Raw genomic sequence first — 16,850 nt, 5'->3', positions numbered from 1 at the left:
CCCACCCCCGAGGTCCAGCCCCACCGGCCTCCCTTGGAGCCCAGGGAGGCGTGCACTGTGCTGTGTGCGGTGTGCTGTGTGCCCACAGAGGAGAGCTTGCCGTTTCTCCTTCACCCCCGACGGAACACGGGTTTCCTGTGTAAGGACGGCATCAGAGTGGAGACAGCAATGGGGAGGGGGGCCCTCCAGGGAAAGGAATTCCCATTAGCCCAAGGCTTCCGCCCCCCAGGCCTGTGGGTCTGGAGTTCGGCCATGGCCGAGGGCACTGCAACGAGTCCCCGCGGAGGACCCCAGCGGCATCCTGCTCGCTCATCAGGCTCCTGCCCCATATTATCTTTAATCCTCTTTCCCACGTGGAGTCCCCACGAGTCAGAGCCTGTAGGGAGGCCCTGTTAGGATTCACACTACCGGCTCCACGCCCTCCTCACGGATGCCTGGTTTGGCGGACGCTGTGGGTCTGGCGGACGCTGTGGGTCTGGCGATGACCCAGGACCACTGCCCAAACCTCAGGCCGCACGACAGGGCCATGTCTGCTTGCCCATCCCCACGTCTCCGAGGCCTGGCACATTCCAGAAGCTCCGGAAATACCCAGGGGCTGAGCGGTGCTCCGGGAATCCAGAGTGTAGGGACCAGAGGGCAATGTCTCAGCGGTGCCTCTAGCCCAAGCTTCCGAGGTGAACATGAAGGGCGGGACAGGGGCAGGGGCCAAGAACTCACGCAGTAGAGCCAGCACAGCCCCCAGGACAGGGAGGACGAAGCCCGCGTTCCAGCCCTCGGGGCAGGTGTCCACGTGGCCGCGGCAGTCGCACACGGTGGCCCTGATCACCGTCAGCTCTTCCCTGTCGCCGTGGTCAGACAGGGACAGGTACACGTCGTATGTGTCTTGCTTCAGGAATTTCCTCAGGGACAAGGCCACCGTGTCTCCTGGAGGGGACAGATGCTTCCTTAGCCTGGTGGGAACCGACGACACCCCAGGGAGGTCCCAGCGCAGCCACCGCGCCTGGGCGATGCGGAGAACTAAGAGGGGTCTTCGAAACGTTCACAGACAACGCGCACTACGCAAGAACCAGGCTTGGACTTCCATCTGTTTTTGCACCAAAGTAAACTAATTTCATTTTCCCATGAACGTCTTGAAGTTCCAAAAATGTACACTGGGGGCTGGCGCTGTGGCAGAGCTGGTAAAGCTGCAGCCTGCAGCCTTGGGATCCCATATGGGCGCCGGTTCAAGTCCCAGCCACTCCACTTCTGATCCTGCTCCCCACTAATGGCCTGGGAAAGCAGGGGAAGACACTCCGAGCGCTTGGGCCCTGCACTCTCATGGGTACCGCAGGGCCCTGCCACCAGATGCCAGCAGCATCTTCCACCCACCCATCACGGCCTCTCTAACTCCATCTCTTGGGCCGCTGGCCTAGTACAGCGCTGACCTCGAGCCATTCTCCAAGCGTCCACTCTCTCACTGGGCTCCTCTGGCTGTGAAAGCTGGAGGGCAGAGCTCTGGGCCGCAGGGCAGAGGGGCTCGGGGGGCGAGGGTACGTCGTCCAAACCTCCTTTCCCTCTGTTTCTGGTGGCGAATCCCACATTCTGCTATCCAGCTCTTTTCACAAAAGCAGAAGGCGGGGCCTAGAGTGGCCATCACTGGGCTGCGGGCACGGAGGCGAGGCATAGGTTCATTTCCCTGAGAGCAGGGCCAGGGCTAGCAGAAAAGCGACGTTAAGACCAAGCAGAGGGCCGGCGCTGTAGCTCACTAGGCTAATCCTCCGCCTTGCGGTGCCGGCACACTGGGTTCTAGTCCCGGTCGGGGCGCCGGATTCTGTCCCGGTTGCCCCTCTTCCAGGCCAGCTCTCTGCTGTGGCCAGGGAGTGCAGTGGAGGATGGCCCAGGTGCTTGGGTCCTGCACCCCATGGGAGACCAGGATAAGTACCTGGCTCCTGCCATCAGATCAGCGTGGTGCGCCAGCCACAGCGCACTGGCCGTGGCGGCCATTGGAGGGTGAACCAACGGCAAAAGGAAGACCTTTCTCTCTGTCTCTCTCTCTCACGTCGCACACGTCAGCACCGCCATGCCGTGGGGGAAGGGGTTGGATCCTGACTGCGCCTGGGAAGTGCCCGTGTGGGCAGAGGCCACCCGCACGGACTGAGCACTGAGCACTGAGCCCAGCCATTCGCTCTGCCTGCACTCGCTGGCTTCGTCGTCACAGTGGGGACAAGCAGCGACGCCATCCTGCGAGTCGGTAGTGAACAGGCGCGGGAGGGAGCAGGCCTTGGACGAACGCACCGTGGCCCTGATTCGGGGCTCTTACACAGGACACCTTCAAGGAAGGAGGAAAATGGCTTCGAGGCCACAGGGGGGTGACAGGAGACCAACAAGGACTCCCTGAAGGAAAGGCCCTGGGAATCCACACCCACATCTCGGGCATCGTGAAGACGAGACGGGGCGGGCATTTCGCGCCGCAGTTAAGCTGTCCCTTGGGATGGCGGCATCCCTGTTGGAGAGCCTGGGTTCGAGCCCAGCTCTGTTTCCAATTCAAGCTTCCTGCTAATGAGAACCATGAGAGGCGGCAGGTGCTGGCCCAAATACTGGGGCCCCTGCCACCTACATGGGGGACCCAGATGGAGTTTCTGGCTCTTGGTTCCAGCCTGGCCCAGCTCCGGCTATTGCAGGCATTTGAGGAATGAACCAGCAGATGGAAGCACTCTGTCTGTCAGTCTACGTCTGTCTCTCTTCCAAATAAGCAAAAATGAATAAATACAAAAGAGACGACAGGGGTGTCTGGAACAGCTCTCCCGAGTCCTTTGGCTTCTGGATGCAAAGCCACAGGGATTCCCCACTGCCCTCCTGTGCCTCAGGAGCAGGGGGAGGCCTCACTGCCCCCTCCCCAGGCCTCACAGCACGAGCAACCCCTGAAGGCGGAGCTGCTCTGAGCTGGCGGACGGGAAAACGGCAGCCAGGGAAGCGGGTGGCGCAGGGCTGCCAGCGCCTCTGGAGTCAAAGCCTGGCCTTAGCTCCCACCATTTAACTACCCTGTGCCCTTGGGCTGCTCCTTAACCACCCCAGGTCTCATTTTCATCTGTAAATAGGGATCAAAATCCAACCGCAGAGCCTGGTAGAAACAGCAAATAAGGGAGAAGCAAGCAGCGGCATCTTGTGTATCTCCAGACTCCCCACATGGTAGCCAGCAGAGCATCTCACAAATGTGACGGCCTGGGTTACGATTCTGGTGCTGGGTGGGCACTGGTGCCACTGCTCGGGGTGCCTGGGGTCAGGTCCCACGCCTGTGCTTCTGCTTCCTGTTCACGTGTCTGGGAGGCGGCAGATGAAGGCCCAAGTACTTAGGGCCCTGCCGCCCACATGGGAGACCGGGATGGAGTTCCTGGCTCCTGGCTTCAGTCTGGTGGGGGCTTTGGGGAACAAACCAGCTCTCTTTCTGTCACTCTGCCTTTCAAAATAATCATACACACACACACACACACACACACACACACACACGGCTTATTCACCCTGAAAGTCAGAGTTAGAGAGAGAGAGAGACAGAGACAGAGAGAGACAGAGAGAGATCTTCCATCTGCAGGTTCACTCCCCAGATGGCTGCAATGGCCAGCACTGGGTCAGGCCAAAGTCTGGAGCCAGGAGCTTCATCTGGGTCTACTATATGGGTGGCAGGGGCCCAAGCACTTGGGCCATCTTCCGCTGCTTTTTCCCAGGCACGTCAGCAGGGAGCTGGACTGGAAGTGGAGCAGCAGCTGGGACAGGAACCAGCATGGTGCCCACCTGCTCCCACCACCCAGTTACCTTTCTCATGGACCTCTGCTGTCCAGTAGATGTCCGAGTCGTGACTGAGCCGGGCCTGGAAAGGGGAGGAGTGGGGGGACAGGTCCTTGTCTGTGATGTTCAGTACTTGGGGTACAGGGCTTTGGTTGCAGATGGTGATCTGATGGGGCTCAGGGACTGGGCCATGGTCGTTGACGTCGGTAAGTGTTAGCAGGAGGGTCCCGGTGCCAGTGGTGGAAGGGCTCCCTGTTACAATTACACACATGATTTATTTTCAGCATTTGCCTTCATTGGTAGATGAATCAATTTCAAGCTCTCTTATGACTTGATTACCACCCAGCTCTGACCTCTGAAGTCCCTCCACGCCCCAGCTTCACTATGGGTCAAGATGGTGATGGCAAATGCATGATAATCACACTATCATTCTAATCTGTGCCCACAGCAGACATTACTAGCCAATCACAGCACAACTGAGCCATTTCATCCAGACAGCCACGCTAATCTATCGCTAAGTAAAACCTCTTGGGCACCTCAGGACCAGTCCAGTGTTTGCTGATCAGCTTCAGGGATCCTTCCCTTCCTAGCCCTGTTGTAACCTCTCTCCCCTTCGTGCAGCCCCGGGCTCCCTATATGTCAGACAGAGAAGGTTACATCAGAACTACCCCCCTCCCCTGTGTGCCTATCAATCAATCACAAGGGGAAACTGACAGGCTAATCTAGGGCTCAGGGAACTGGACTCCTGGCCGGGCACCCGAGGACCAGTTTTTCCAAAAGGCCCCGTGGCCGTGAGTGGTGTGCTGGTGCCCTCTCCATCCCCCACCCCAGGACCCCCCGCTACAGAGGGAAGAGCTGTGTGCAGGACCGAGAACCAAGGACGGCCCTTGTGGAGGGCTGGAAGGAGGCTCTCACCGTCGTCCGTGGCCAAGACCGTGACTTCGTAGATGTTGTTCCTCACGAACCGTTCATCCTCGCGGTCCAAGACGCCTGCAGCCGTGACCTGCCCACTGTCGGCGTCCATCGCCAGCCACCCTGCTGGGTCCCTCAGGATGTGGTAGCTGCACAGGGAAAGGTGAGAACCACATTCAGAACACTCAGAGTTCTGCTGTCGTCACTCAAAGCCTCCTCACTCATGCTGACCGGCAGATGGACTCCAGCAGCAGGTGGGGGGACAGCGGAGGCTGTGAGAGAAGAAACATCTGCCCTCCGGGCCCCTCCTCGGGGTCTCCTGTCTCCGGAAGCGTAGGAAGGCCAGGTCCTGGGCAGGGTGATGGTCGGAACACTGACCAACCCTGACGGTACTGAGAACCACCCACCCAAGCGCACCTGTGCATTTGGCCGGCAGAGCCCAGCTCCAAGTACCTGATCTTCTGCTCCTCCTTGTCGGGGTCCTGCGCGGTGTAGACGCAGACGGTCTCCCCGACAGAGATGCCCTCCTGGACGTCGATGACTTTGGAAGGCGGGACAAACACGGGGGCCTCGTTCACATCCTCTACGTGGACCACCACAGTGGCCGTGGAGGTTGGGAGCCTCACCACGAACGGAACCTCGTTGGTCACTTCCACATACAAGGTGTGCTGGGCTTTGGTCTCAAAATCCAAGCCCTGGGAGGGGAGAGGAAGAAGAGGCTGAACCACTATTGGGTGAGGAGGCCCCATGGGGTGCTGAGGGTGCCAGGAGGCAAGGGCCTGCTGCGAGAGGTTGGGGGCCCCCAGGGACAGAATCCTGCCCAGAGCCTCCTCTGGTCCCTGCGCGCACATCTACTGGAGCCTCTCAGAACACCCCAAAGGCAACTGGCTTAGTCAGGTCTAAAATTCGGGTCCCAGCTGGGTGCTGATGTCCCCTGGGGGTGCTTTGGAAACATGGAGGCATTTCTAGTTGTCAGAACTTGGGGTGCCACCAGCATCTACAAGTAGGGCAGGGATGCCACGTCCCGCAATGTTGTGGACACAAAGAAGGGGCCTCACAGCCCATGCAACTCGTGAGTGTCCCTTTGGAAGCGTTCAGGAGTGTGGAAAACATGTTTATCATTGGTCTGGAGCATGTTTTCCAGATGACCCGAGTTCCTGGTGCGGTTCGTGGTTCTAATATACACTGCATTTCCTGGGATTGCAGCTGCTAAGGGGGCTCCTCATTTACTTTGTCCAGGACTTTCTCAAGAGTGAAAGGACATCAATACTGCTTGTGGCACGAGTCGCCAGGGCGATGTGCGGCATCCACTGCTTCTGGATGGTTCTACAAACAGATGCAACTCACCAACCCCTCCTCAGGTTTTCCAGGGTAGCTGTGCCCTGAGGTTTACATACGGAAATACGTTTTATCTGTAACTCGTCCTGTAAGTTTTCCTTTTCCCTCCTTTTCTCACAGTTGGGCATTCTATTTTTCTAGAAGCTTTGAGTTAGGTAAGTTATAGTATAAGTGAGCTTCATTGCACAATGTAAAAGGGGCATCACAAAGTGTTTTTTATGGAGCCAGTGCTGTGGCACAGCGGGCAAAGTTGCTGCCTGCAGAGCCAGCTTCCCATATGGACACCAGTTCGAGTCCCAGCTGTTCCACTTCCCATCCAGCTCCCTGCTAATGGCCTGGGAAAGCAGTGGAAGATGATCCAAGTTCTTGGGCTCCTGCACCCAAGTGGGAGACCCAGAAGAAACTCCTGGCTCCTAGCTTTGAATTGGCCCAGCTCTAATTGTTGAGGCCTTTTGGGAGTGAACCAGTAGATAGAAGATCTCTCTCTCTCTCTTTCTGCATCTGCCTCTCTATAACTCTGCCTTTCAAATAAATAGAGAAATCTTTTTTTAAAAAAAGTATTTCTTATAAAAAAAGGAGACAGTGAATCTGAAATAGGCCATAAAGAATTTTTTTAAAAGATTTATTTATTTATTTGAAAGAGTTACACAAAGAGAGAAGGAGAGGCAGAGAGAGAGAGAGAGAGAGAGAGAGAGAGTCTTCCATCCTCTGGTTAACCTCACAGATGACCGCCACACCTGGAGCTGTGCTGATCCAAAGCCAGGAGCCAGGAGCTTCTTCCAGGTCTCCCATGCAGGTGTAGGGGCCCAAGGACTTGGGCCATCTTCTGCTGTTTTTCCAGGCCATAGCAGAGAGCTGGATCAGAAGTGGAGCAGCCGGGTATCGAATCAGCGTCCATAGGGGATGCTGGTGCTTCAGGCCAGGGTGTTAACCCACTGTGCCACAGCACTGGCCCCCGGTCATAAAGTATTATATAAAACTGCTTCTTGGGGCTGGCTCTGTGGTGCAGCAGGTGAAGCTACTACCTTCAGCTCTGGCATCCCATATGGGCGCTGGTTTGAGTGCCGGCTACTTCACTTCTGATTCAGCTCCCTCCTAACGCACTTGTGGAGAACAGCAGCAGATGGCCCAAGTTCTGGGGTCCCTACACCCACAGGGGGATCTGGATGAAGCTCCTGGCTCCTGGTTCCAGCCTGGCCCAGCCCTGGCCATTGCAGCCATCTGAGGAGTGAACCAGTGGATGGAAGACCTCTCTCTCTGTGCCTCTGCTCTCCCTCTCTGTAACTCTGTCTCTCAAATAAATAAATCCATGTTAAAAAAAACACCAACAGCAAATCTGCTTTTTTTTAAAATTTTTTTTATTTTTTGACAGGCAGAGTGGACAGTGAGAGAGAGAGAGACAGAGAGAAAGGTCTTCCTTTTGCCGTTGGTTCACCCTCCAATGGCCGTCGCGGCCAGCGCGCTGCGGCCGGTGCACCGCGCTGATCCGATGGCAGAAGCCAGGAGCCAGGTGCTTTTCCTGGTCTCCCATGGGGTGCAGGGCCCAAGCATTTGGGCCATCCTCCACTGCACTCCCTGGCCACAGCAGAGAGCTGGCCTGGAAGAGGGGCAACCGGGACAGAATCCGGCGCCCCAACCGGGACTAGACCCGGTGTGCCGGCGCCGCTAGGCGGAGGATTAGCCTAGTGAGCCGCGGCGCCGGCCACAAATCTGCTTTTTAAATCAGGCCATCCTTCCTACTGTACTGTGGATAAAGGAAATCAAGGAGAGATCAGGACTGTTTTCTTTTTAAGATTTATTTATTTAAAAGGCAGAGTGGTCAGCGCCGCGGCTCACTAGGCTAATCCTCTGCCTTGCGGCGCCGGCACACCGGGTTCTAGTCCCGGTCGGGGCGCCGGATTCTGTCCCGGTTGCCCCTCTTCCAGGCCAGCTCTCTGCTGTGGCCAGGGAGTACAGTGGAGGATGGCCCAAGTGCTTGGGCCCTGCACCCCATGGGAGACCAGGTAAGTACCTGGCTCCTGCCATCGGATCAGTGCGGTGCGCCGGCCGCAGCGCACTGGCCGCAGCGGCCATTGGAGGGTGAACCAACGGCAAAAGGAAGACCTTTCTCTCTGTCTCTCTCTCTCTCACTGTCCACTCTGCCTGTCCAAAAAAAAAAAAAAAAGAAAAAAAGAAAAAGAAACAGTCCCGGGACTCAAACTGGTGCTCTGCTATTGGATGGCAGAGTCACAGGGGACAGTTTAACCTGCTGTGCCACAGAGCCGGCCCCGAGGCCTGTCCTCTTAAAGCGTCAACTGGATTCAAAGGCTTTTTGACCCTATGCTATACCCCAATAAGAACAAAAAATTGCAAATGCTGAAAGAAACAAGATGTTTTGAGGGGCAAGGTTATGTCTAACACTTAAGGAACTAGAACATTTTACTATCCAGACACCTACATAGGCTTTAGGGAGTAAACACAAAATCAGCACAGATTCCAGTAAAACCAAGACCCCTAGGGAGGAGCCCCTGGGGCCGGCCCTGGACACGGGGTCAGGGCCACGCGGCACCAGCAGGTCCTCAGTTACAACAGTGACTCTGAGCTGTCCGATGGGGAACAAGGGATTCCCCGACACAAGGGCCTGGTGCAACCCCGGGTAAGCGGCCTCAGGCCAGCGCTGGCCCCTGGGCCTGGAGACTGAAAAGCTGGAAATCCCCGGGGTGACCACCTGGACTCACCCTCTTGGTTGTCAGGACGCCCTGGTTGCTCTCGGGGTCGGTGGTGATGGTAAAATGGTCCCCGTCGTCACCTCCCACGATGCGGTAGGTAGCGCGCCACGCTGGCGAGTCTGGGCCGTCCAGATCAGTGACTGTCAGCCGCTGTATCTCCTGGCCCACGGTGTTCTCAGGCACCCGCGCCTCATACTGTCAGCGTGGGAAGCACAGCACAGTGAGAGCGGATGGTGGCCGTCCCCGACAGGCCGGCCCGCTCCTCGGCAGCCATGAGTCCTCCATCCAGTTTCCGGGGGGCCCGTGCCCTCCGCCCCTTCCTGGACCACCAACCTCCTCAGCAGCGTTGCAGGTGTCAGCAAAGCAGCTGTGGGCCTGCTTTCCCTCCCCCAGGGCTCAGATGCCCAGGAATCACAGGTCTGGGTTCCCAAGCCCCAGGCACATGCAGCCACCCACCCAGCTGTGACCAGAAAGCCGAAAAGAAGGAGACAAGAGGGACAAGGCGCCTGACAACACTGGGGCACTGACCAGGAACTCTGGGGAGGTTCTAGGGCAGGTGGCAAGGACTAGGACATCAGCTTCCTTAGAACATATTTTATCCTTTTTTTTTTTCTTTCCCCTTTGAGACATAGAGAAAGAGGGCTGGGCCAAGTGGAAGCCAGGAGCTGGGAACTCAATCCAGGTCTCCCACGTGGGTGGCAAGGGCCCAACCACTTGAGCCATCACTACCATCTCCCGAGGTCTGCACTGGGAGGGGCCTGGCTTGGGCCTGGACTCTGACGTGGGTTGCAGGCGTCTTCCCCACTAGGCCAGACACCCTCCCCAGAACAGGTTTTTAATCAGGATTCGATAATGTGCAGCAGCCTGAATGTCTAAAGACGGAATGGAGGTCGCGCTCAGGCTGGCACCGAGTCCTTGGTCACTGGAGGCTTAGAAACACTGACTGGGGAGGGCAGGCAGGTGCAGGGCCCGGGCCAGTGAGAAGGTCTCATTTCAACACAGAGGTCTGTGCCCAGCTCTCCGCCTACAGCTGTGCCCAAGATGACGTCATGTGAAACAGGACAGCCCAGTGGGGATGGCGGGGGCTCGGGCTCACAGACCAGGGCGCAGAGAGGAGAGGCGGGCTGCCCAAGGTCACGGGCTGATGACAGAGTTCCCCGAGAAAGGGAAGTCTTTGGTCCTTCACCATCTAGTGCGGGAAACAGGCGTTACCTTCTCGGGGTCAAACGTGGGGGCGTTGTCGTTGGCGTCGAGAATTTCCACGATGGCCATGGCCGTGGTGGCGGAGCCGTCCCCGTCCATGTCCGTGGCCTGGATGGTCAGCCTGTACTCAGGGACTTTCTGGGAGAGAAAGCACGCAGAGGGCAGGCCCCTGGTGAGTTCAGCCATGGGGTGGATGGCCCCGGGGTGTGTGGGAGGGAGGGTGGGCGTCTCTCTGTCTCCATGTCCACCTGAACCCTTGACTCATGGCTCACCCTCCCAGGAAGGAAGTGGAGCAAGGGGTCAGGGGAGGCGACCCGCAGGGCCGCACGGTGCTTCTGGGGTGGCCCTGTCCCTTCCCTTGGCTGCTCTGGCCTGGGAGTTGCGAACAGGCCTTGGGGCAAAGATATGAATTAAGAAACAGGAGGCGACTCCAGGGTCCACAGAGCCCATACAGCTTTGTGGCACACAAGGGACGAATCTGAGCGACGCACACATGAAGTGAGCCGTGCTGAGAGGAAATGAGAAAACCTACAGAAGATATAAAAAGTCTGCATTTTCCAGCTGCCTGCTCAGCCCTGGAGGAGAGTGAATGAGATCGCTGGCAGCGGGCCACCAGCCCAAGGGAGCTGTAGGACGGCGGCCTGTGGATGTAGCGGCCGCCGTCCCAGCTGCCGGGGCGATGGCGGGGGGCGGGGGGCACTGTTTGGCCCTGGGCTGTGGGAGCAGGGACGGGAGCCTGGGCAGGCAGCAGCTTCCCAAAGGGGCCCTCACCTCCCGGTCCAGGCCACTGGAGACCACACTGATGGTGCCGGTGCTGCGGTGGATGGTGAACATGCGGTCGTGAGGGTCTTTGGGCTCTTGGCTGTGCATGAAGTAAGCAACCACCCCGTTGTAGGTGTTGATGGCGTCGTCCTCATCTGTGGCCGTCACCTGCATGACAGGGGTGCCTGGGGAGGAGAAGGCGTGAGTGGGTTCATTTCTTTCTCAGCTCCAATTCCAGCCTTACCCACCTCCAGGACTCCTTGGCTGTGCCCTGGTCAGCGGCTGGGACCTGCCTGCGAGTGCCTGGCAGGGACTGTGGCTGGCACTCATGCACCATTTCCCCTTCTTAGAAGCACATCCTTGGGACTGGCACTGTGGTGCAGCAGGGTAAGCCGCTGTCCACAGCACCGGCATCCCATACGGGCACCAGTTCAAGTCCTGGATGCTCTACTTCCAATCCATCTACCTGCTTTTGTGCCTGGGAAAGCAGCGGAGCATGGCCCGAGGGCTTAGGACCCTGCACTCCCATGGCAGACCTGAATGAAGCTTCTGGCTCCTGGCTTTGGCCTGGCTCAGGGTCGTTGTGGCCATTTTGGGGGTGAACCAGTGGATTGAAAAAGATCTCTTTCCTTCCTCCCTCCCTCCCCCTCTTTCAAATAAATATTAAAAAAAAAAAAAACACCCTCACACCCTCATTCAAGGCTGGACCCAGGCCACCTGAAACAAGGACTGCCCCCTGTGGCCCCCTGCAGCCAGCTCTGGCCACGGGAAGTGAGCAATGTCTAACGAATGGCACCTGGCTTCGGGGAAAGCATTTTCCCAGGCACAGGGCTCCTCCTTCCCATGCTTCCCCACTTCCAGGTGTGCCGGCTGCAGCTCCAGGGGCAGCCATGAAGCAACCTCGGGAACACAGCGCGACAAGACCGACGGCACCCAGGCCTCTCACACTTTGAAGCCGGTTCCCAGCCTGTACTGGCAACCACTACACTTCCTGAATATAAAGAAAAGCAAGGAAAAGGCTTCGTCTTGTTTGAGCCCTTTCTATTTCGGGGACTTCTGTTATGGGCTGTTTAACCAACTCACCATCCTCTGTAACTCTCCGCAAGTCAGGGAGGGAAGGAGACCCCACTCCCACCCCGCCGCCGGCCCTGGCACTGTCCGAGGTCACGAACAGGACCCCGCTTCCCTTGTCTTCTGGGAGCCCCTGCCACCCTCCTCTCCAGCCCTGGCAATGTACGGCTGCTCTCCACGGCCACGGTCTCACGTCGCTCAGCCTTCGCTGCATTCCTGGGAGCTGTCAGTCACTGAAGAACCTCGTGTCAGGTGCTCCGAGCTACCCGAGAGCATGCACGTGTGATTTGTGATCTTCACAGCTTTCTTTTTATGTATTTGAAAGGCAGAAGACATAAAAAGACAGAGATCTTATATCTGCTGGTTCATTCTCCATGTGCTCCAGCAGCTGGGGCCAGGCCAAAACCAGGAGCCTAGAACTCCATTCAGGTGTCTCATGTGTGTGGCAGGGACCCAGGAACTTGAGCCATCACCAGGATGCACATTAGCAGGAAGCAGCATCGCAAGCAGAGCAGGGACTTGAACCCACGCCCTCTGATAGGGGATGTGAGCATCTTCAGCCCTGAGCCAAATGCTGGCCCCACGCGATTCTCCACAGGTGACATTAATCCCGTTTTTAGACGTGAGGACTGACACTCAGGGGCCACGAGCACTCCCAGGCTCACAGCCGGTAAAGAGGCAAAGTCCATGTTCAAATCCGCATCTTTGTAGCTCTAAAGCTGTGGCTCCCAAACTTGGCTGACCACCTGAAGCTTCCCGAAAAGCTTCAAACACACAGGTTCCAGAGTCCTATTCTAGGACCACTTTTTTTTTTTTTTTTTTACAGGCAGAGTTAGACAGTGAGGGAGAGAGAGACAGAGTTATAGACAGAGAGAGTGGGACAGAGAGAAAGGTCTTCCTTCCGTTGGTTCATTCCCCAAATGGCTGCCACAGCTGGCGCTGCACCAATCCAAAGCCAGGAGCTGGGTGCTTCCTCCTGGTCTCCCATGCGGGTGCAGGGACCCAAGCACTTGGGCCATCCTCCACTGCCCTCCCGGGCCACAGCAGAGAGCTGGACTGGAAGAGGAGCAACTGGGACTAGTACCCGGTGCCCCAACCGGGACAAGAACCTGGGGTACTGGCACCGTAGGCAGAGGATTAGCCAAGTGAGCTACGGCACCGGCCTAGAACCACTCTTATCCAGGCGTCTTGGCACTGGATTTCCAAGAGAATCCCAGGTAATGTGATGCACAGCCCGGGAGGTCAGGTGAGATGGGGATTTAAGAGTCTGGGCTGACCATCACATGATTCCAGAAGTCCACCCAAAGCTAGGTCTGGGCCCCGAAAATGAAAGGCTGGCCCTCCCCCAGGCCTCTTACCAGGCACCACCCCTTCCAAGACGCTCCCCCGGAAGACGTCCTGGGTGAACTTGGGCTTGTGGTCATTCTGGTCTGTCACGATGATGGAGATATTCATGGGCTCCTCCACCGAGGCGCCGTTCTCCGACACAGCGTGGCCAAAGAGCTGTGGGTGCAGAGGTCGGGGGTCAGCCAGGGGCCGCCCTCCCCACTGGGCCCAGGACCCCACCTCTCAGGGGATGTGTACAATGGATGCTACAGGCTACTTGCCTCATACTTGGCGATCTTCTCGCGGTCCAGCGGTTTATTCAACAGCAGCCAGCCTGTCTCCTTCTCTATGGTGAAGACGCCCTCAGGGGGGCTGTCTGCCCCAGGCCCCGTGATACTGTAGAAAATCTTGGTGCCTCTGTCCTTATTAGATTTGAGCTGGAAGCAAGAGCAATGGCAGCTGACAAAGTGACAAGTACATCACAACGACAGCAAAGGGCCAGAGAAAAGCGCTCAGTGGCACGAAACCACACACCCAGCCCCCACTGACTCTCAGGGAGGAGCCACAGTCCTACCTGATTCAGCCTCTGGGGGAAGGGCCCCTTGCCATTCTCAGAGACAGATATTGGCGGGATCACCCACTCTCTCTTGTGTCTTCGTAAGATGCGCTTGGATGGGGAGAACTTCAAGGCCTTCTTTTCCTGCAAGGAGGAAAGACTCAGCCCAGAGGTGCTGGGACACCCCCAGCCTCCTCCCACCAACGGGAGACAAGGGCAAGGAGAGAGGCCGGATGGGGCTGCTGCGCTAGGACACTTGGAAGTCATCCAACAGTGCACATATCGAGGGGACCGACAACCTGCCTACCGCACATCGTTCCAGTGGAACACTGTGGGGCTCTATGACAGAGGCGGCAGGAGTCTGGCCACCCACCTGCGAGACCCGGACTGCATTCCTCCTGGCTTTAGCCTGGGCTCAGCCTCAGCCATTACAGCCTTTGGGGGAGTGCACTTGCTCGCTCGCTTGCATTCCGCCCCTCTCAAATAAATAATGGAGAAAAAAAGCATGGACTTGAGAACAGTATGTTAGTTTTCATAAAGGAGGAAAGAAGAGTATTTTCATATCTGTATGTACACAAAGCACACACAGTATAAATAGCTCCAGCTGGAAAGACACTGGCCACCATGGTTAAAAGCATCTTGTCTTGGAGGGGTGGAGAGGACTTTAGGGAGACAGAGACGAGGGGAAATGTTTCATTGTGTAACTTTATGCAATTGTTTTTTAAAAATGTATTTGTTTATTTGACAGGCAGATCTGGGGGGTGGGGAGAGAATCCTCCATCTGCTGGTTCAGTCTCCAAATGATCACAATGGCAGGGTTCGGGTCAGGCTGACGCCAGCAGCCAGGAACTCCATTCAGGTCTCCCATGTGGACAGGAGGAGCTCAAGTACCCGGGCCATCTTCTGCTGCCTTCCCAGGTACAGCAGCGGGAGCTGGATGGGACCCGGAGCAGCTGGGACTTGAATGGGTGCTCACATGGGATGCCAGCATCGCAAGTGGCAGTTTAACCACTGTGCCATGACACCAGTCCTTCATGACTTAACTTTGTAATATCTTTTATTTCGGAACCATGTGACTAAGTTTGCTATTCAAAAAAATTAAGTGAGGGGCTGGTGCTGTGTTGCCGTGGGTTAAGCTGTTGTCTGCAGCGCCAGCATTCCATATGGGTACTGGTAGGAGTTCCGGCTGTTCCATTTCTGGCCCAGCTCCTTGCTAACACACCTAGGAAAGCAACAGAGAACGGCCCAAGTGCGTGGGCCCCTGCACCCATGTGGGAGACCCGGATGAAGCTCCGGCTCCTGGCTTTGGCCTGGCCCAGCCTTGGTTGTTGCGGCCATTTGGGGAGTGAACCAGCTGATGGAAGACTTCTCTGCCTCTCTGACACTGCCTTTCAAATAAATAAATAAATCTTAAAAAAAAAAAAAAAGTTAAGTGACAAGAAACACAGAAGAGTGACCAAGGGCCTCAGGTCCATCTTCCTAGAGGCTCATGGGGTTGGCAGTCCCGTATTGGAGTTGCCCTCACTTGGGGTCAGTGTGGAAGACACAGGAAAAGGAGGAAAAAGGGGGGAGGAATCCCAGGGAGAGCGCAGCAGGTGGGTCCTGACAAGGCATCTCTTTGGCCTCCTGGCCTGACTCTCTGGCGCCCCTACTGGGGAGCAGCAAGCACTACCTCCCCTGAAGGGTTAAGGTGGTTCTCCTGGCCCCAGCAACCAAGGGCTCCTGACCAGTGGTGGTCCTGCCCAGTGGTGGTCCTGGAATGCCTGGGGGAGGAGGGTAGCTTTCTCCTGTCCCACAGGTGAACACGATGCTCTACCTGGCCGGTGCCGCCATTCTGCCCAGAGAAGTAATTTTCGGCGCTGGGCGGGGCTGACTCTTGTCCAGGGCAGCCTGCGAAAACTACTGTGGGGAAGAGAGAGAGCGAGGATTAGAGGCAGGGGCTTCCGGAAGCCACACCAGGGGACACAAGACCTGACGTCAGTGTCCTGCCAGGATCAAGCCCTGTGACCAAGTGGCTGCCACGAGGGACTTGGCTCACTTCCTCCCACCAGCAGCGTGACGAAGGCGAAACGGGGCTTCCAGGTTTGGTCTCCAGAGGGCGGGGCCCCTTTGCGGTCAGCTTGTGGACTGAGCTCCTCTTTGTTCTTGAAGTCAGAGAACAGGATCGCAGACATCCAGTGACAGTGGCCCCAGGCGGCCAACTCAAGGTCACAGCTAGAGGCAAGTGATTTCCTGAGGGTCATCCTGTCACACTGCTGCCCACACAGGTCACTGGACAACCTCTGCTCGTGTGTTTGTCAGGTTCCTTCTCAGTCCTCCCCTCACTGGCCATCCTGTAAACAAGCACTCTGAGTCGGTAACTACCACTCACCAGCCAGAGAGCAGAGCGGGTGAGGCTCTGTAACACCGCTCCCAGGCAGGGACCAGCTTCCCTGCAGCTTGGAAGACAGGTCTGCCTGAGTCCCAGCCACACCGAGGGCAGTCGCCGTCCGTGTTGCTACTCACCCTGCTGTGTGGCCGAAGCAGGAAACCAGGGAACACACAGGGGGCCACGCCCCATGCTCCATCAGCACCAGGCTGCAGCCCAGTGCTCACAGCGTCGCCGGGCTGCAGGATAGCAAGCACCCGGGAGCAGCACTGTCCCCGGCCACATACACGCCGGCGGGGGTCTCCAAACTGGCCTTTGTAAAGGCTGCCCTTTAACCCCTTAGCATTCGTATTTTGGTTGAAAACTAATCTTTCCTTAAAACCCAAAAGGAAAACAGATGAGGTTTCATTTTTTAACTCTAAAAGTAATTTTGAACATGATAAAGTAATCAAAGAATATAACAAGTAGAATTCTAAATTAAGAATACGTAGGGGCCGGTGCTGTGGTGCAGTGGGCTAAGCCTCTGCCTGGGGCGCCAGCATCCCACAGCAGTTAGAGGCCTGGCTGCTCCACTTCCGATCCAGCTCTCTGCTATGGCCTGGGAAGGCACTAGACGATGGCCTAAGTCCTTGGGCCCCTGTGCCCGTGTGGGAGACCTGGGAGAAGCTCCTGGCTCCTGGCTTCAGATCAGCTCAGCTCCAGCTGTTGCAGCCATTTAGGGAGTGAACCAGCAGATGGAAGACTTTTCTCTCTGCCTCTGCCTCTGCCTCTCTGTGACTCTGCCTTTCAAATAAAAAAAATAAATAAATCTTTAAAACAAACAAAAAAAGAATACATAAAGAAC

The 16,850-nt window shown here is 56.8% G+C and overlaps 1 protein-coding gene across 2 annotated transcripts in view; it reads right to left on the bottom strand.

Annotated features, from left to right (window-relative positions):
- The window catches only part of CDH3 (cadherin 3), a 46,645-nt gene that overhangs the window by 3,461 nt on the left and 26,334 nt on the right, over window positions 1-16,850 (bottom strand). The window contains exons 3-13 of one of the 2 annotated variants that reach the window (XM_017342321.3): window positions 15,455-15,537; window positions 13,657-13,782; window positions 13,364-13,519; window positions 13,115-13,259; window positions 10,695-10,870; window positions 9,933-10,061; window positions 8,730-8,915; window positions 5,128-5,369; window positions 4,678-4,823; window positions 3,790-4,014; window positions 718-924 (exon numbers count right to left, since the gene is read on the bottom strand). In XM_017342321.3, coding sequence (XP_017197810.2) covers window positions 718-924; window positions 3,790-4,014; window positions 4,678-4,823; window positions 5,128-5,369; window positions 8,730-8,915; window positions 9,933-10,061; window positions 10,695-10,870; window positions 13,115-13,259; window positions 13,364-13,519; window positions 13,657-13,782; window positions 15,455-15,537 — 1,821 coding nt within the window. Of the gene's footprint in view, window positions 1-717; window positions 925-3,789; window positions 4,015-4,677; window positions 4,824-5,127; window positions 5,370-8,729; window positions 8,916-9,932; window positions 10,062-10,694; window positions 10,871-13,114; window positions 13,260-13,363; window positions 13,520-13,656; window positions 13,783-15,454; window positions 15,541-16,850 lie in introns of both variants that reach the window. The other variant, XM_008257527.4, reaches the window with a different exon arrangement.

This window comes from Oryctolagus cuniculus, chromosome 18 (assembly GCF_964237555.1).
Source record: "Oryctolagus cuniculus chromosome 18, mOryCun1.1, whole genome shotgun sequence".
In the NCBI taxonomy this organism is placed as follows: Eukaryota; Metazoa; Chordata; class Mammalia; order Lagomorpha; family Leporidae; genus Oryctolagus; species Oryctolagus cuniculus.
This window is presented reverse-complemented; position numbering and strand designations above follow the sequence as displayed.